Source organism: Sphaeramia orbicularis, chromosome 19 (genome assembly GCF_902148855.1).
Source record: "Sphaeramia orbicularis chromosome 19, fSphaOr1.1, whole genome shotgun sequence".
Classification (NCBI taxonomy): domain Eukaryota; kingdom Metazoa; phylum Chordata; class Actinopteri; order Kurtiformes; family Apogonidae; genus Sphaeramia; species Sphaeramia orbicularis.
Window position 1 is genome coordinate 5,645,698 of NC_043975.1, and position 20,346 is coordinate 5,666,043.

At 38.6% G+C, this 20,346-nt stretch overlaps 1 protein-coding gene across 11 annotated transcripts in view; it reads right to left on the reverse strand.

Moving 5' to 3' along the window:
* Positions 1-20,346, reverse strand: part of nrxn1a (neurexin 1a) — a 150,633-nt gene that overhangs the window by 47,589 nt on the left and 82,698 nt on the right. For 8 of the 11 annotated variants that reach the window (XM_030163350.1, XM_030163343.1, XM_030163347.1 and 5 more), the window contains 8 exons: positions 18,033-18,334; positions 16,873-16,896; positions 14,765-14,926; positions 12,399-12,470; positions 11,900-12,124; positions 9,536-9,683; positions 5,427-5,557; positions 844-1,096 (listed from right to left, as the gene is read on the reverse strand). In XM_030163350.1, the coding sequence (XP_030019210.1) occupies positions 844-1,096; positions 5,427-5,557; positions 9,536-9,683; positions 11,900-12,124; positions 12,399-12,470; positions 14,765-14,926; positions 16,873-16,896; positions 18,033-18,334 (1,317 nt within the window). The remainder of the gene's footprint in view (positions 1-843; positions 1,097-5,426; positions 5,558-9,535; positions 9,684-11,899; positions 12,125-12,398; positions 12,471-14,764; positions 14,927-16,872; positions 16,897-18,032; positions 18,335-20,346) is intronic. The other 3 variants (XM_030163349.1, XM_030163340.1, XM_030163345.1) reach the window with 1 other exon arrangement.

Sequence of the window (20,346 nt, forward strand, 5' to 3'; positions counted from 1 at the left end):
ATTTTGGTTTTATTTCTATTAGTGCATATAAGGAATATGATTGTTTTGTGTCTGTGATGGTTTTATTGTAAGTATAATTGAAGTTATAAATATGCTACTGTATTAAACAACAGGATTTTGTGGTGATATCTATTGTACAAGTTCCAGGCAAATGCAGCAAGCTCCAATTATTCACACTAAATTGTTTAATTACTTAATAATTTCTCTAAATCGATTGACCGCACTAAATCTTACTTTCATCTCCTACATCTACATCACATAGGAGTTACTGAAGAGTGAACCTACTCAAATCATCTCTAATCTATGAGCCTTTTTATTTAAGAAACAGTTTTTTCTACGCCTTTGTGAGTCATAAATCTTTATGATCATACTTTTTTTTAGTGTACATGAGAGTAAGTACTATCAAACGGATGTAATTTGTTCTAGGATGGAGCTTTTTAAAGGAAAAAAAATTATATCTTAAAGGTACAATCAATAAAATTTTATTGCCCCGTATAACAGATGATCGTAATAAATTTTCAGTGGTTGACAGAGTTTTTGCCTGGTTATTTCTGACATTAAAACTCCACTTCCACCCCATACCATCTGTCTTTGGCTTCGTTCTCTTGTGCATTACTCAAAGACAAAAAGCTGTGTTATTACAGTGTGACTGCATATTGCATCATGATGTATTATTACTTTTTCACAAGATGTTGCTTTTGAGCATCTACTCCCCCGTTATTAGCCAATTCAGTCGTCTCTATTGTGAAAAATGTGACTTCAGGGGAACAAAGGCTGCAGAAGACTTAATAAAGACATATTTCCTCCCTTTGCCTTTTTGACCTCCGTCATCGCGAGGCTCACCTCTTTCGCAGGAGCGTCCCAGGTAGCCCGTCCCGGAGCAATCGCAGACGTAGCGGTTCCACCCCTCCCTGCAGATGCCGTTGTGTTGGCACGGGTTAGACAAACACTGCTTGGGCGGTTCCCTGGAGCACGAAGGCTTTACCCCCACTGCCCTCTGAGCCTCGGCCAGACGCCGGATGTCTTTACTCTGACCGTCCACGAACAGGTCTCGGATGCAGCCCACGTAACCATAGTTCAACAGAGCCGTCCACACCTAAGGGGGGGGGGTGACACTGGATTAGAGATATTCGCTAGAGAACCGAGTCTGAGTTAACAGGGTTCAGAACAAATGAGAAATAAATTAACCCCTTAACCCCTGATGAATGTATGATTTATTTAAAATATTCCTGAAAATTCAACCATTTGCTCAATAGGAAAAATTTCAGAACGCGCTGATAAAATAGACTTTGTTCTTTCCATAGATATCTGAGCATGTTCAGTGCACCCCCCACTGCCGCCTGTGGAATGGGGGGCAAAACACAGTGCAGTGAGTCAGACCGACTTGCTATAAAAATAGACAGTTTGGTTTTTTTTGGGTTTTTTTTTACACTGTTTTCCTCGTTTTTTTGTTTTTACTGTTGTTTGCAGTGCTGTCATCATTTTCCTTTATTTATTTTACTGTGTTTTAACCGAGTTGTGACCGTGTAACTGCTTTTTGGAGTTCAACCAAAACTGATCTGGAAAAGAAGAGCCCCAAAACAAAAATTACTGGGTCAAAATTCAAATCCTTGTTGTTGTTCAGTGTGTTCCAGTTCACAGTTCATGTTCAACATCCTAAATCTCTTATTGATGTACATTCTTAGTGCCTTATTGAGTAAAAACCTGTCAAACTTCAATTCCCCTCTTTGTCTTTTTCTGTTATTCCGCCCTGTTTTGACCCTAAAACACACAGTAAAGCGAAACCACTGAAGAAAAGGAACACAAGCACATACTCACAGCAGCTTTTATCACACTTCTATAGCAGCTCGTTTCATTGAAATAATGTTTCAGGTTAAAGGGTTAATGATTAGACCGCATGCAAAGTCAATGCAAAAACAGGACGGGTTGAAAATGTTTGCTGCAACGATTATTTCGACTGTTCATTACTTCTTTGATTAAAACAAGAAAATGGTTAAAAGACATTTCCTAAAGTGCTAGATGTCGTCCTAAAACGTCTTGTTTTATCCACAACCCAAAGATATTTCATTTACTGTCCTAGAGGATGAAAGAAACAACAAAATATTTATATTTAAGAAGCTATAACCAGTGATATTTGAAAATACTCAAACTAATTACACTGATCTACAAGCCAAATTATTCTACTATTATAAATATTATATAGAAAAGCTAAGTCAAAAATAATAGATGGTTATTATTTTAAGATATATATTGGGTGAAAATGTGAAATTTTATAAATCAGTGACAGAATGTGCAGTCAAAATGCTGTCACTTGTACTTAAAACCACTGTCTGTATATTAGAAAACATGAATCTATTATAAGAATGGACATAAATCTACAGTATGTATAAATGTCCACTTTATAATGTATCTTGAAAACAGCCAAACAGCGCTTTCTTTCATTTTCCAAATCATTTTATGCGAAATTGAGCACATTTAATTTGTGAAGCAGAAAATGTACAAAACATTATCTGCCACTGTTATTGATTATGACACTAGTTGCTCATTAATTAGCAAAAACATTGCACAAGTCAACTTCTCTAGTGCCATAACTCAGAAATGGAGTTGAGTAATTATAATGTGGCTACTCTCTCTGTTTGCTGAGCCTTTTCTCTCTGTACAATTATGCATCTTTAAGCAACACAGGGATTGTCAACAACCCACTACCTACTTGAATCACTGTGTTATAATGTCTGTAATTTAACATAGCACATACTAGAGTGAACTGTTAACATAATGAGGTAAACTGTATAACAGAAGAAGCAGAACATTCAACCTCATGTCCATTTAATCTACAGGTAAAATCTGTCGAAAGTCCAAAAACACCACTTTAACGCTCAATGATTCTGTGACAAAATGAGTAACACTGTGATAAATCCTGAAAATACATCTGTTACTTTAATCCAGCTAACACTTGTACTTTAGTATGAACAGAGTTAATGGTGGTAAATGTTCCAAATACTCCAAGAGTCGGGAACATGAATGGAAATTTAGCTTCGTGTATGAACTCTTAATAACACCAACACCAAATACACTGCATCGTCACTTTATCCAATTGCTAATTAAGACTGCACTGTTAATTACTTGCACTATCTACACAGAGCCATAAATTATGAAAATCTATGTAACTTGTTTATTTACTCCCTTATATTTAATTTTTTACTCATGGTTCTTACCTACTCCATGTTCTACGTATGCATCAAACCACTGAAGCAAATTCCTACTAAGGTGAGCCCTATTTACTTACATGGCAATAAACATGATTCTGATTCTGATTTGAACACAGTATGAACACCTTTACACATCAGCGTAATGATGTAAATAATAGATTTGATCTTCAGGGGAAAAAAAAGATTGAGAAAAATAGAGGAGATTTTGGCAGAAGTGACAAATATTGTACTTTCTATCCCATTTCCTGTGTAAACTTCAGTAAGTACTCTTAATCACAGCTGCAGGATTTGCAGTATTAGTATTTATATTGGTATTACATCACCTTAAACTGTACTGTTGCTGCATACTGTGAAATTTTGTACATATTAAGAAGTTATTTTTTCATTTTTAAATTTTTTGGTACATTTTATCATAGTTTTTATTCTACCCTATTTACGTTTTATATAGTTTATTTTAGATTTTATTGAAATATCTTCTATGCTACAAAACCGAGACCTGGGTAACTATATTTCATTCTATCACGTACCATTGATTGAATGACAATGAAACTGAGTCTGAGTCTTGATGTGTTTGTTTTATTATAACAAAGTGACTATTGCCACAGTACTGTGGGACTACTTTCTCGTTTGTCTATTACCACAGAGCCAGTCAGCACCCTCATTATATCATGTGTACTTGGGTAACCTGTCACCTGTCTGTACTGTGGCAATAAGCATGGCACATGCCATGTGCCTATCCGGTTACAGGAAAAGGCTCTGGTACCTGTTACCGCATGCTTGTTTGTATGCCTATTCACACTTTCAGTTTCAGCATGCAGGCATGAAACGTGACGACTGTTTGGCCTCATGTGAGGAATTTGCCGGGTTTGTGATGAATATAAATCAGCCACTGGGACAACATTCAGAGTGCAGGATTCAGATCATTTGATTGGCTCTTTGGCAACAGACAAACTGATATTTCGTGTCACAGTACTGTGGCAGTAGCCACAGCCTTATTATAATTTCGACTTATTAAATAGAGGAAGTTAGAAATAAAGGCCTTGAACCTTCTGTAGCTGAAACAAACAAAGGCCTGGAAATTATTTGGTGAAATATGGTAAGAGAAGAAGACAGCGTTATCTTTTTCTTTTGCTTGTGTTATTAGACTTTTGTCCTTGTTTGGATGTTTACTTTCTCTTTGTCTCTGTTTTTTACACGTTTCACAACAAAAAATACAGTATAATCATCCAACAATGCAATGATATTTATCACAATATAAAACTAGATTATGACATTTGTCATTATTGCTTTGAATCCCAGACCCCTGTTAGAAAAGACACCTGAATTCCAAACTTCCTATTACTGTTTTCCACTCAGGTTTGACTACATCACTTCCATATTCTATGATTTCATTTCTTTAAAAAAACAAACAAAAACATGCACAGATGTAAAAGAATGAAATAAATCAGACTGACAGGTATACAAGCATGAAGACATCCAAATATTGGGGAGATATCCAGGTGCGTTAATCTGATTATAACCGTTATTTGATAAATTTTATCAGATTATGCTGCTTACATGATCACTTGAATAATCTGATAACTGCAGAAATAAGATTTTTAGTGTGCATGTAAACAAAAATGCTAATTAATCACACAAAATATTTAATCCAGTTGTGTTTTAATCCAGTTTCTTTCAGATTCCTTTACTTCACTTTCTCTCTAAATAATTTGTCTTTAACTAGCAGCTTGTTTTTGCTCTGAATTAAAACTTATACTTTATCATTTCTTCTTTGTGTTCTTTTGGTTTTAATTCTTCCTCCTGAGTGGAGGTCTCCTTCCACCTCAGATGTGTTGATAACTAATTAATGAGCCATTCTCCTTGTCAGACATGGTTCAGCATGATTTTAGCAAGTCTAATGTTCTGACGAAGGTTAGAGGCTTAGATAATAAATTGGATGTTTGTAGTGGAGATAATGTGCACATATTTTGATCTTTTTAAGAGTAATAAGCAAACAATAAACTACACTCCTTGAGCATCATTCGTCCCTGTTGTTGACAATAATGATAATGAAGAAGACAGTGACTAATTGGTCGACTTCCATCACAGAAGAAACCAAGCAAAGACAGCGGAGATAATTGGAGGAAAACATGTTTGGAATGTAACAGGATGTAAAGTAATGGGATCTGAAAAGGCCCCGTGATGATGAGGACAAGCAGACCAAGAAAAAACACCAACCTCTGTAGGGAAGATGAGTCCGGCTCGGTCCTCGGGTAGACCTCCGAGGTACAGCGTGTCATCCAGGTCCAGGATCTCGCTGTCTCCGGGAGCTGTGTACGCCGTCCGCACGCTGTTCACCGAGATCGTACCTGGGGTGGAAGCCAAACATCGCAGAAAACTCGTCATTTCTCCCAAGGTGAACCACAATCAGTTGCAATAACAATGCAATATTTATTCAATATTTAGAAAAATATAATTGTACTTAATTTATATAGACTTGGTTCATAGGTATACATACTGTTACATAGATATGCATAATGTTTTTATAGGCAATATATTCTGTTAATACTGTTCATAGATATATACATACTGTTCATAAATATACAAACTGTTTTCATGGATAACACATATTGTTAATATTGTTCATAGGTATACAAACTGTTACATATATATACATTAGTTTCATTGATATACATACTGTTAATACCGTTCACAGATATACATACTGTTAAATATAAATATCAGTTTCATAGATATACATACTGTTAATACTGTTCATAAATATACATACTGTTTTCATGGGTAATTCATACTATTAATATTGTTCATAGATACTGTCACATACTGATAATACTCTTAATTCTGTCTATTCATATTTTGTCCATTTTTGTTTTTTATTATATTGTTTTTGGTTCGGTTTGTTTGATTGTTTAACACTCTAACAACAAAACTATTGATGGAATTCCTACCAAATTGGGTGTAGAGATTGCCAGTGACCCAGAATAGATGTCACTACATTTTGGGAAAAGTAGGACAAAGTTATAATTTTTTATGAATTTTTAAATTCTTTTTTCTTCTCCCATTTATTTATAATGGACGAAATCTCAAATGTCTATAAAAACATCAATTTTGTTTAAATTTACTTCAAACTTGGCACATATATAGAAGCAATTGATACAACATCACCACACACGTAGACAGGATGACATCGGCTAGATCCATGACAAAAAAGGCTATAATACATGTGAGGGGTGGGGTTTGTTGTGCCTGGCATCACTTGTTCTACTTAGCTCTATTCTTATGTTACTTTGAAGAATTCTAAAATTTTCTGTTCTATTTTCTTATCTTACTTTTAGTTTTTGTCATTTTATATTTGCTTTATTCTTATTTCTGTCACATTAGTGTTTGTTAATATTGTTGCACTGACTGAAGTAGCACTGACAATAAGTACATTTTATTCTATACAATAATATTCTATTCTGTTCTATTCTATTCATCACAGTCGCCCCTGTCATTCCCATCACACATCATCATCATCATCATTATCATCATCATCATTATCGCCGCCGCAGTGACTACCTACATCATCATCAGCTTTATTATCATTGAAATCATCATCATTCTTCCTCCCTCTTTCCTTGTCTCTTCCTCCTCCTCATCGCTGTCACTCATCATAAACTACTCAGGCCTTAGTCATCGCTTTGTGTTGTCCTGTCCATGCTGGTTAAAACACTAATCCACACTCAAATTCCCTTTGCCACAATTTGCCATAATTATACACATCATTTTACAATAACTGAGTAAAAGAGGCCAAATTAAAACAACAATGTGTAACGTTTTGTCATCGATGACTCATTTATACTTAAGTAATTACATGAAACAAACAAGCTGAGAAATTGATCCTTTAGTACATATTTCTGACAATATATATATAAAACTGGATGTAATTATCTTTAGTATTATTATAGACCCTCATTCAGCCACAGGTCACTAATGTCCCTTAAGATGGCATAACAAATACACTTCACTTGAGTACACATTATACATTAATTTGTCTGAAAACATCAGATTTTTACCAAAAACAGACATGAACTCTCATGATACCGTGTTATTACATTATGTCATCAGTCTACATATTTTACTATAGTTTTTGACACAGAGACTCTTAACAGCAGAAATTAAACACCCTCTGTAGTACAAACATAAAATTAAAGTTAAATATTGCTCCGTTAAATAGCAATTCAGCATTAAACTGTCTAAAAACAACCAAATCTATGCTATATTGTTCTTAACTTGTGGACTTGTATCAATAAATCTGTACTTTCATCCAATATAATGGCCTATTTCAAAATGACTCTTTGGGTTATTTGGATAGTTTATATTTATTTAACCCTTAAAAACCTTTATTGTGCTGACTTCCAAATAATTTTTTTCTACATTTAACCTTTCCTAAGTGATTTATCACAATTGATTATGATATTATTCCCTGCATTCTGCTTTTTTCAGTGAGAATCAGGTGTTTTACTACATTTCATTTACTGATCATGTAGTGGTTCTCGTGATGGTTATTATATCCAAACAGAAAAAACTGAACAAAAAAAAAGAGAATGTTTTCAGCAAAAAAAAAAAACCAAAAAAAAAAGCCATGGGGTTTTGCTGGTAAATCAATGTTGTAGAAGATGATGATGTTTCCATGTTCACTACGGTCCAAATGGGTCATATCTAATGACCATGAAGAGATGACAAACTGCATTTTACAACAATTATTTACACGTATTGACAGGATTAGTGGATCAACAGATATTAACATTTTAGATCAGTAGATGCTTTTGGTCTTTAAGGGTTAAACTACTCACAGTCATCTTGTGTGACGCTAAATATCTTTGCAAACTAGAGTAAAGAAGTTGTTTTGTTGGCACATTTGTACGTGAAGAAGCAAGTCAGGTTGGTAAAATGACTAAATCCCACATAAAAAGACGTGGCTTTGTCAAACGTGTCTCTTTTCAATGTGTAGTTACAGCTCGAAGGTTGTTGCTGTAACACATAGATAGCAGAAAAGACAAGTATGGAGATGAAATCATCGCCCACTGGTAGGATTATCCCCGCAGAGAACATCCTGTGAGCCAAACTAGACCTAGACACAATGGCATCACCATCCAGATCTGCAAAATATCTCATTTCAGTGTTATTTTATATTGTCCTACTCCTGTTTCCAAACCTGTCATGATAAATTCAAAGAGCATTTCATGTTTTTTTGTAAACAGTGTCCAAGCCTTTTTTTTTGAGATAGGCCTTTATTTATAATTTCTTTTGCTTAATAAGTAGAAATGGCCATATTAAGTAAGAATCCTCACCTTGAGCTTCCATTTGAGATATTAAAAGTAGTGTGAAAGTAGTGTTTCAGTGGAAAGAATCTATTCATTGCTAGAAAGAGATTTTATTGTGTAAATGGTGTCTGTTACATTTGTTTCTAAATAATAACCCGCAGTGACTTAAGTGATCTACAACAAAAAAGGGTTAAAAATAGCCCATTTATGCTGTTGACTGTATTACATTAAGTTTATTGAAGTGAACATTGTGCTTTCATAGCAGCACCAGAGGTTTGTTCATGTTGTTTTTTTTTACTCAGTCTGTATTTGAGGCTTTTATTTTGCTCATGTCAACCTCGACACTAACTATTATTAGTGTGAACTGACTTGTAATTGAGTCCTGGTTTTTATTTATGGAATTATGGTAACAAAGTGGATGTGGAATAAATTAACCTTCGAGCAGTCTCTGTGTAGCTGAATATACAGTTTAAAATGCTAAAACCTACTGTACATCCCCGTCACGATTGACAAACTGAAAAGGAACTCCTGTGGTGTCATTTTAAAGAAAACTATAAGATTTTTTTTACTGTTATTTATTATTTATTTAGTGTCACCGCTTTATTAACAATCAAATTATCGAATAAAACCAGTTGCTACTCAATATATTCACAGCTAAATAATACATGTATGATGGAACCGAGGTATCTTCAAGGTTATAAAGTGTATTAACTGTGTGAATACAAAGAGGCATTGGTTGATGCAAATATTTCTCATTATCACAAGCAGCTGTACTACCTAGTGCTGGAAAGTAATGTGGAGCTATTGACTAAATTTGTATAGAAAGCATGGAAAATATGTTAATGAATTACAAATTACAAGCAAAAAACAAACAGAATAAAAGAACTGCATTGATTATGGACCCGGTTGTTGCTGTAAATGTACTAAACTACAGTGTTTTAATCAATAACCATCATTAGAAATCGTCCTAAAATCTTCATAACTGTCTTTAAGTTACAGGTGAGGGAGCTGCGACTGTACCTGAACGCCCATCCCTCTGGAAGTCCACATGGTACCACTCCCCATCATTAACCTTCCTGTCGATGGCTTTGGTCTTGGTGGTTCCTGAACCCATGTCCAGCAGCAAGTACAGGTGCCCATCCAGCATCTCAATGGCGAAGAAATCCACCTGTGAGCCAAGAAGGCGCAGCATCAGTATTCTGCAAAATGCAGGACCAGTTTTGCAAGCAATAAAAATGCTAATTTTAGCCATAAATTGCAGTGTGGTATCTGGAGTCCAGTTTAGCCATTAAATGTCAGGTTGTGCTTAATATCCTGCAGTTATTTGAGGCAATTTATAAGGAAAAATACCTTGATTAATTCAGAAGCTACAAAACAGATATTTTCCAGAGATCTAAATATATCAATTGGACGTCATCAGATTTTTAAAGGCCAATATGATAGTGATGATAATGTGTAACAGGAAAAAGTCAATGGCTACTTAGTCAGCCAAAATTATTGATAACTACTGAACAGATCATCCATGTTATTATAGTAATACAAGTGAGGACATGTAACCATTTAAAATCTACATGATTCTAGGGTTGTAGTTTTAATATTTGGAGCTACTACTTTCCATCAACACTAGTAATTCCAGTTGATATGCCTGGTATTTGTCACCTGCTGCTATCAGAGCCAAGAAGTAGTGGTATTGATCTGTTAAGTCAATTATTTGGTCCTATTGGTGCTGATTGAGTGACTAAGTATGTATTTATTTATTTAATGCTTATTCATCAGGGACGATACATACAGCATTGCCACCAAAGGAAAAATGTGATGCAAATAAGACGTCTAGCTTCAGCTAATTTGCTGAACACTATAAAATAATATACTGAACACTATGAAAGAATATACTTAATACAATAAAAATACAATGTATACAATGAATAACTGCCATAAATTAATAAATACAGTGACTCATATTAGACAAATGAACACAATGTATAGATTAAAACACTAAATAAGTTAGACTTTAACATGGTAAAATGGGGTGTATTTTTTGGTAACGAGCTGTGATCATTGATGTTCACATCTCTGCTGTTGCTTAAGCCAGTGTTTAACGCCTTCAATTCTGTTTGAGATTTGAGTTCTGCCGGGAGAGAGTTCCAGAAGTGTGCTCCTTGCACTGAAAGGGATGACTGGCCAAATGTTGTCCTGCACAGTGGAATTATACAGTTCTAGAAAATAGAAATAGATTAATCTGTTCATCTCTAAAAGTAGCCATCTTGGTTTTCTTATCTTTGACACAAACTGTGTTTATTAGTGGAAGGAGGAACCGTAACATCACCATTGGTGTCTGAACTGCAGTTTTGAGAACAGTAGTTTGTGATTTGGTCATTACCAGAAAAGGTTAAAGGTTAAAAGTTAGCTCACTTTGTTATCCCTGTAGCGAAATTCAGTCCCTGCATTTTACCCATAACACACACACAGTACCTAGAATTAGCATTAGCATTAATATTAGCACATTAGGAGCAGTGGGCTACCACTGAAGACACTCAGGAACCAAATCCTGATCTTCCTTAATATCTTAGTCATGGGTACTGAAAGGAGAATTAACCTATGTATACCTGTTTTTGATGATGTGAAGTGACCATATTTGTGCAAAAGGGGCAGAGCTGCAGGACCACAATGGGTTTAGGGGTGAGCTAAAGCTAAATGCTAGCTTACTGACTTGGTAAAACTGTCTACTTCACATAAAACACATTATACAAGTCATTTTACAGTCTTGTTAGAGTAACCTATTAACCACAACTGCAGTGGAACTGTCTGTCAAGAAGAATGTGTTTAATTAATTGAAAAAAAGCTGCAAAAATCCGACCCGGCAGGTGAGGGAGCTGTCAATCACACCCGTCAATCAGAGCCTGACATGACAGAAATCAAAGCCTGAGATCTGATTAATGGAGAAAGCATGTAATGAAGGACTAGAACATTTGTTACAGCATACAAATTAAACAATTTAGACAGGATGAGTCCTGGAGGAAAATTGTTTACTTGTAATGGAAGTCTATGGGAATCAGGGCTTTTTGGAGCAGCATCTAGTGGTTGGTGGTGGTATTACAACTCTAAGATACTTATGCATTTGCTTCATTTTGAAGCAAATGCAGAAGTCCATAACTCCTGACACATACGTACATTTCTGCAACAGTGAATTCTATGACTGATTAAAAGTAACCTTTGCAGATCTCTCATGTTGTAAGATTTTAATTGAAGCTCAAAGTCACAAGGGCAAATTTGCAAAATCATTATAACCACCATTCAGAAAGAAACTAAATACTGTTGTTTAAGCTCCTAAATTTTTGGATTCACATCTAATTTGTGCATTTAAGTCCAGTTTCTTGTTCTCACCTTGACTGTGGGAGGTGTACGAGGGTCCTTGCGCTGCTGCTGTCGAGGTTTCCCATGACTGAACAGCATCAAACCATTGGGCTCTGTGGTCCTGAAGTCGAATGAGATCGACCCCGCCTTCTTCGCCGTCCACTTGCTCAGCGCCACATACGACTCCGGGGTGTCAAAGGTTACAGGGTCCAGGGTGGCCACACTTTCACACTTAAAGGACACGACCCCACTTACCTGCAGCAAATTAATGAAACATACAGGATTAATGTTCCCAGGCATTTGGAGTCCAGAGAATATTTGAGGCAGTATTTTTCATTCTCAAGTGGGAATAAAGTAAAACAGCTTTTGACTAAAAGACAGAAGCTGAGCCTCAGAAATTTAATCCCATTTACCGTGAGGCAATTCTTTAAAAAAATACACATCTCCTGGGTCTGGACAGGAGGTTGTGATGCTTGAGAATGTATAAGAGGATAATTTGTTGCCTGTGCTTGCTGATTAAAACACATACCTTCATCTTCGGGTCCCCCTGTTTAGCCAGTCTTGACAGCTCCAACCGTACATCATTGTTCTTATACACCACCTTTAGAGAGATGAATACGGAGAAAAGATCAAACACAAAGTCACCTTGAGCCTTGAGTTTAATCCAACTTTTTTCTTCACAGTTATATAAGAGTAATATCGTTCCTGTGATTTCTTTCATAGATTTCTAGTGAATTTATACACGAAATGAATTTCTTCTCAACTCAGTCTCTCTGTTTTTATTTGGTTTAAAAACCAAAAGAAAAAGTGATTTGGATTAACCTTCTATGAAAGTGCCACAAAAGTGATGATGGAGATGAACAAGACGGACAAACCACTTGAAACATGTCCAGATATCTGTGTTTTACTCAAGTGTGGTGGTATTTTCATGTAAAAGTGACTACCTTAAGAACTGCGAGCCTCTCCAGCACCATTACTTGATAACTCCCATTTGTCCCTGCCACTTGCATGATCGCTTTTACTCTTTCTCTCTCTCCAACCCTTTTCTCTTTCTCTCTATCTTCTCCCTGACACAGTACGCTCTCTGACTGAGTGTAAAGAGTGAGCTTGTGCTGAGCATTTTGATGTCGAGAGAGGCGAGCACACACAAGCTCCGCTTTATTATACCAGACTTTTTTATGACCCGTGAATAACTCGCCGCCATTAAAAAAATGTCTCCTCCACCTCAGCCTTTCGCCAGTTTTTTTTGTCAGGTGTTCTCCGTCATGTGGTTTTTCAGTCGGAGTGTGAAGCGAGGGTGACTTTTGAATATTCAACCGCTGCAAGTGTGCAAAATGGTGTGAGCGCGTGGGTGTGTGTAGGAGTGCGCCTTCGCCACATCAAATGCACACAAATTGTTACAGCCATGATTGTTCATGCGCGTGATTCACTGCATACATCTTAATTTGCTCACACAGATTATCATATCATCGTATTAAATATGTAAATGTGCCAGTGGAGGGTTCACTCTGACAGCGGCAGCCTCGTTTAAACACCATCAGTCTTAATGAAGCAACACAGAGCGCATTCACCAGTGATACAGATAGCTCTCTGTTTGGCACATCATCTGTCGGCTTGTTTGGTTGTTTGTTTATGCCTCTGTGTGAGTCTGTGTGAATGAAAGAGAGGCTCAGACAGGGGGTGTATATTATGGGTGTGGGAGTATATTTGGGAATTTTATTGTGTAAACTGCTGTGCATTTGTATGTTTATCTGTGTTTGACTATTTTAGTCTGTTATTTATTCTAATGGGTATGTTTGTGTTCTCTTGCTGCATGCAGCTACAGATGCAAAAACCAGAATTTATGCACACATGTATGTGTATTAGTGTGTTGCAGACAGTGTGCTGTGTGAGTTTTTGTTGTTGCAGCGTTGTGGCCCATTTCAAGCACAGCGGATGGATGGAGCGTCTCTGTGGCGTAGCTAATTAGCATGTTAGTGCTTAGTGCTGTATCTACTCCCTCAACGACACTCATCACTGATTCTCTCTGATGCTGGGGAGGGTGTGTGTGTCTAGGACTGTTTGTGTGGGTCTGCCAAATGGAAGCATTTCTGTTATGTGTGTGTGTGTGTGTGCAATACACGATAATGTGTGTAAAATGTGGGCATGACGAAAAGCAGCAAAGTAAAAGATGAAGACTGACAAAAAAAAAGTGAGAAAAGATGGATGTGATTGTTATTTTTAAACTTCCAGAGAATGAAGTTCAGCATTAAATCATTAACTCTTAGTTGAATGGTTCATTTCTGACCAAGACTGTATAATTTTGCATATATTTGACATATTGTAATATGTATCAGACAGATATTCTTATTAATGTCATAATATTTTTTCCACCATGTTGTGATTCCCTTTCAAACAGTGCTGCCAGATGCTTCATAATTATCATATTTGCACAATAATTTCACCCTCTGTATGATGTATGATCGATAATTTGATCATTTTGTGACACTTAGTAGTTGTAATCAGTCAAGCTGTCTCATTTGAATTCATTTCCTAAAACATTTTAAAATACAGTTGAAATACGAATAAAATATGGGTTCCAGTTCTGGGTTTATGCCTTCTGTCTCTTGTTTGCAGTCAGTCATGCTTGTTGTGATGATGATGACTCACAACTGGAATAAAATCCTCTGTAGAAATCATAAATTGTAGGTATTTTATATTGAAAGCAGTTACTTCCAAGATAGTACTCTATTTACTCGGTCTAAATCTCTAGGTTATGACTCATGTATGATAATTTTTCTCAAATATGATCATTTTAAGCCTGTGTTGTGATACATTTCCCATCTGGCCACACTACTTTAAATCCCCCAGTCTGTTTTTGTGTTTTCATACACAAACCTGCACAATGGCTCTCACCTCTTTCAAACAGCCCATAAAGTTATTGCTGACTGGAGAACCAGGGAGGTCAGCAGTGCTGGGACTCCCTCCCACGTAGAAGAAGTCATCTGAGCCCAGCATGGTGTAGTCCTCCTGGGTGTAGCCCGTGGTGGTCAGGATGCCGTCCACAGAGATGGTCACCTACACAACAAAGCACAGGGAAAGGACACGCTATATACTCACACCAAAGGCAGCGCTAAGCGCTAGCTAGGCGCTGACCAGCCAAATTAGCCCCCGTTACTCTACAACCAATGTGTATGCATTCTGGTGGGGAGAGGGCCTGATCGGTTTGGGAATAGGTCAGTTGTGCTGTTGGGACTTTGATTCGGCATGGATGGATCAGAGCTAAATGTGTGGTGTGAGTGAATGCTGCTGCTTTCTGCATTTGCGATTATTACTGGCATTAAAATATGTTTTTCTCTTCAGATAAATGCCAGCTGCCAGATTTAGCACTGGCTCACTCTTCCTACAGTTAGTAACACACACTAGCTTCCTCCAGCATTGAACACTTTAACTGCAATCTGACAGTGTGGTCTGCCTGCCTCAGCCCGTCTGACAGCAGGATGTCTATTGTGCAGAAGAAATACTAAAACCTGTGTATGAAAAAACATTTACTACTATCAAAATCATCAATGAAGTGTCTGCACAGTCTGCTACTGCAACGCTGATCTCTTATTCTGTCTGTGCATGTTTGTACTAGAATCCAAAAACAACCACTTGTGCAGAGTTAATCTACTTCTGTACATGTACCCTGGTTCACCCTTTAGACTCCCTTTTCTGTGTTTGCTGCAGACTCTAAGCTGCTTCATCTTTGAGGCAGTCTATGGATTTGATGTATCTCCCATTATACTAACAACAACTTTCCTTCCTGCTCCCCCCTGAAGTGACAGTGGAGCTGGTGGTTTAGTAATTGAACTAGCCCATTTTGTTTGATAATAGCCTGCAAAGGGGCTTTTAGCTTGCAGTGATAGCCAACCCTGTCACACATAAGTCACAGTTAGTGGTGCGATTTCACCCTGATTGAACTAGACAACATATGCTACAATACTTTACTGACCATGTTCTACTGCCCATAAAGGTTGTGAGCTCTTTACTACAGGAAGTTCCCTCTCACTGAGGGCGGTTAGCATCGCCGGGCAAACACGCCCAGCCAGGCAGGTGTTAGTAAAGTCTCCACAGGCTTGTTCGTGCTATACAGTCCATGTTAGTATTGTTATCTAGTTAGTAGTTGTTAGTTGTTGCACTGCTGGCAGCCACAGTAGTGTGTCAGGCCAAGCTGTGTTAGGTTACTGAATGGTGCTGAGGTTAGGGTTAATGACTTCAATGCTGTTAGTAGTTGTGATGATGTTATGCTGTTGTGTTGTTAGGGTGATGATGGTGTTAGTTTGTTAGTTTGTGGTCAGGGGGGGTTTGTTAGATCAGCGAGTCTCAATGAAATGACACAAGGACAGACGAACACACGCATATTGATGCACACGCACGCAAAGGTGTTAGATGGATTAGAGTTACAACTCATTCCACACACGCACATATAAAGAGATAAACATGCAGCCTGTTCCTCTGTTCTGCATGCAAACCACTGGGCAAAGAGGAAACAGTGGTTAAAAACAATGTTAACAGACGACAGGATGGGACTTGAATCAGAGGCACCATGGAGAACATGCAGTGGCAGAGTGATAAAATCAAAAAGAAAAGTAAAAAAGAGGGGAAGGAGGAACCTCTCGATCCATTTAACGGACCAGTCAGAGAGGGGAAAGGTTTCTGGGTCACGCCATGCAGGAAGGGGGGGGCCTCGCCATTTGCGTGCAGGTGAGGGATGAGCCAATCAGAACACGCCTACATGTCAGTCACAGAGTGATGGGGTGAAAAAAACCAGGAAGAAGAAGAAGAAGGGGACAGGGGGTTAAAGAAAAAAGTGGTTGGCAAGGAGGGAATGGGGGCTTTTTAAGCGTAAAAGATTACCAACCGCATTTATCCTTTTATTGGTTTAGTTTTGATGTCTATGGTTCAAAAGGAAATAGACACGGGGCAAACCCAAACTAAGAAACAATTAGAATGATATCTACCGAACAATGGAGTTTGTTTACCATAGCGTGTCCAATGCCTGAGTGCTTTGTAGGAGAGGGGGAGAAAGGAAAGCAAAAAACTGTGAACAGAACAACTTCGGGAACAAAAAAGGAAAGCTAGAAGGCCTCTGGTGAGGTTAGTAGGTTGGTTGGTTGGAGTGGTTTCGCTAGGAGAAGGGCACAGGTTAGGTTAGTAGAATGAATCATTCCATGGATGGTGGTTAGTTTCACTAGCAGGTTAGTAAAGTTAGTAGTCAAGTTAGTAGTACATACAGGCAAACGCTAAAGGCAGAGCACAGGTGGGTAACAGGCACCTGAGTGCTCGTGACCCTCGATGTTCTTCAACTCACCCCTCATTCACTCTCTGTTTCTTTCACTTTCCACTGGTTCGCATACACACACATCCAGACACACAATTGAAAAAGCACTCACCTAGAGCTGAAAGAAGTGCTGGTCTGGTGGTTAACCCACTGTAAACTAAAACCAAAACCTCAGGTATTTTCTTCCTACCACAGCATCACTGCAGCTGGACAACAGACCACTGACCATAGCTTCTACTTTGATTAGGTTTTTGCTGCGGATTTATGGTCTTGTCTGCTGCCCACTGGCCCTGAAACAACTGGAGGAGGCCCTGTAGTTCACCATACCACTCAGATACACACTCAAGATTATTCACAGTCAGTTGGAACGAACCAGTTTTTAAATGTCATTGGGTAGTTTATCCATAAAATGTCAGAAAATAATAAAAAATGTCTGTTACAAATTCCAATTGAATAAAAAATGTTCACTTTATAGGATATAAAACAGCAAATTCTCACATTTCACAAACTGAAACAAGAGCTGCAACTAATGACAGTATATTGTTAAATTCATGGGTCGATTCTGCAATCACAATGAAACAGAGCAGCTTGTTTAATCTATCACTAAAAATATAAAAGTACAGAAGAGTCTTACATTTGGGAAGCTTGAAACATTACCAAGTGCAATTAAAAGTAATTGATTAAACAACAGCTTACTTCAGCAAAAACTGAAGTTTTTCCACCATCTGTCTATCATTTTCATCTTTTGTTCATCTGTTTTCACAAAATTTATTCCTTTTAGAAGCTTATAATCATCCTTTGGACTAATTTCACATCTCCTTGACTGGTTACTCACTCTCCCATCGCATGTTGTCTGGTTACCTGTCTCAGGTTGCGGGTGACCTTGACATCATGCCAGGCGTTGTCGTTGAACTTGCCATTGACCGGCTCCACCAAGGCCTCAAAGGCCCCGGATCCGAGGTTGATGACGAGCGATACGGCACCGTTCTTCAGTGCCAGGTTGACGTAGTCGGCTGACTTGCCAGTGTGCAGCATCAAGCCGTTGCGCTGCAGCGTCTTGAAGGACAGTGTGATTTCGTCGCTGCTAGACTGGATGGGGTTTGGCGACAGGTCATAGCAGAAGTACTCAGAGCCCTTAAAGGTGGCAACGTACTCCTCACGTGCTGAGAGATAAAGGTAGAGGTGGAGGTGGAAGAAGGGAGGGAAGGAGGGGGAGGAAATGGGGAGGAGGTGAGTGGAAAAAAAGAAACGTGGAATCATTACACTCTTGTAGAACATTATCATAATGATTGGTACAATATCCAAGCTATGCTGCTTCTTCCCACACTGCTCTTCACAATATGCTCAAAGATGATAAAATGGTGGGCGTTCATCAGAGCCAGTGAGTAAAACAAAGCTCAGCTGGGCCTGGTTAAATTTGATTCGGATGTGCAAAACAAAACATATTGTCTAAGATGCTGAAAATGTTGTTATTGTCAAGCAAAGCCTCAGTGATGACTTGGAAGGAACACTTCCTTCCATACCTCTAATCGTAGCATGGAGTGGTGTATAAACAAGCTTTGATCACTCATGTGGGTTGGAGATTAAACAGTGAGGATGTGAGAGAGACAGTCGTGAGTCTGTAGCATTCCAAACTCGTTATGAAACCTGCCATCCTCTCTTTTGAGAGAACAGCTGTGCTGGCAGTCTGAAGTGATGTGGACTTGTTTGACAACATGGCTCATTTCGTGATGTTCGTCAAACGCCACAAGGTCTGTGTCTACATGTATGTGCTTTAGCAGCACAGGAGGGAAAAAAAGGCTTTAGAGAGGACGGAAAGAGGTGGCGATGAAGATGAAGAACATGTGAGCATCATGGCAGCCAGAACAGGCATGACTGGCCAATTAGAATTCAGGATAACAGGCAGACAGCCAATAGCAACTTACCGTGCACACCCTTAGTGACCCCCAAGGACACAAGACCAAGGTTTTGCAATCCATCATCCTTAAGCTCACCTTAAGCTCTTATCTTACACCCACTCACACACCAGTGCACAGACACATATACAGCCATAGGAACAAATATGCACACCTACACACACATCTGCGTGCACAAATATGATCATACAATTGTGTTGCCATACACAAACAGGGGCGACATTATCTGTCTCCTTCACACCCATCCCCCTAAAGCGTCATCCTTCCTCTGCACCCACTCTATCCGTTTCGTCGCCACCATCCCTGCATCTCTCACACCTCCCTTCTAGCTTCACGCCACAGCTACTTTCCGCACATCTCGCTGGCCTCTTTCTCTGCTCCGTGGAGCCTCTGGCATAACCACCATCTTGTAGTTCGCAATAATGAGGAGAACAGAGGGGAATTTAACACAGTAGGTCAGGCTGAAGCAAGACAGATACTCGGTAAGGAGTGGAGGGTGGAGGGAAGAATCGCCACGTAATGAACAGACTGAAGTGTAATAGGTTATTAAGGTAGCGAGAGGCAGGGAGAAGAGTGTTGAAATGGAAACGGCTGCACTTGAGCGAATATAACACAGGGAGAATAATGAGAAGAAAAAAGTGAGAATATATCACAATTCCAAGAGCAATTGTGGCAAATTGTCTTTCTTTGCTTGTGTTGCTTGAAAAAACCCGAAGTGTGAATGCCAATATATGAGTGAGAAACAACACGTTGTTTGCCAGCATGTGTGTGAGTTCCCCCTAGTGTGTGATTTCTTCCCTCCCAGCATGTTAATTAAGTGTGTGCGTGCATGCCTCTAAGAGAAAAAGCGTGTTTAAGCTAATAAATGTGTGCGCGCAAGTTAGTGCTTTTTATGTGTGCATGAAATGTGCGGGGGTGTGGGTGGGTGGGTTGCTGGTCTCTGTAAATATTGGTGTATTGCTGTCAGAAAAGCTATTACCAACTCCAGGGCCTCAGGCTAGTCTTTACTGAGAGCGAGTAGGGAGGGTGGAGGGTGGAGGGAGACACACATACACAAAAATAAAAAAAAAAAGGGAAAAAAAATATAGCGGGAAAGAAGGGAACGATCGCAAAACGCACACACTCCAGCAGACAAATGTAGATGAGGTGTCAGAATGAGGGAGGGGGGCCAAGTTGTTCACAATGAGAACACACGCAGCCGTCCGGCAGCATTGGAGCGGTAATTTACAGAGGTGCCATTAGGTTTCAGTGTGGCGCTC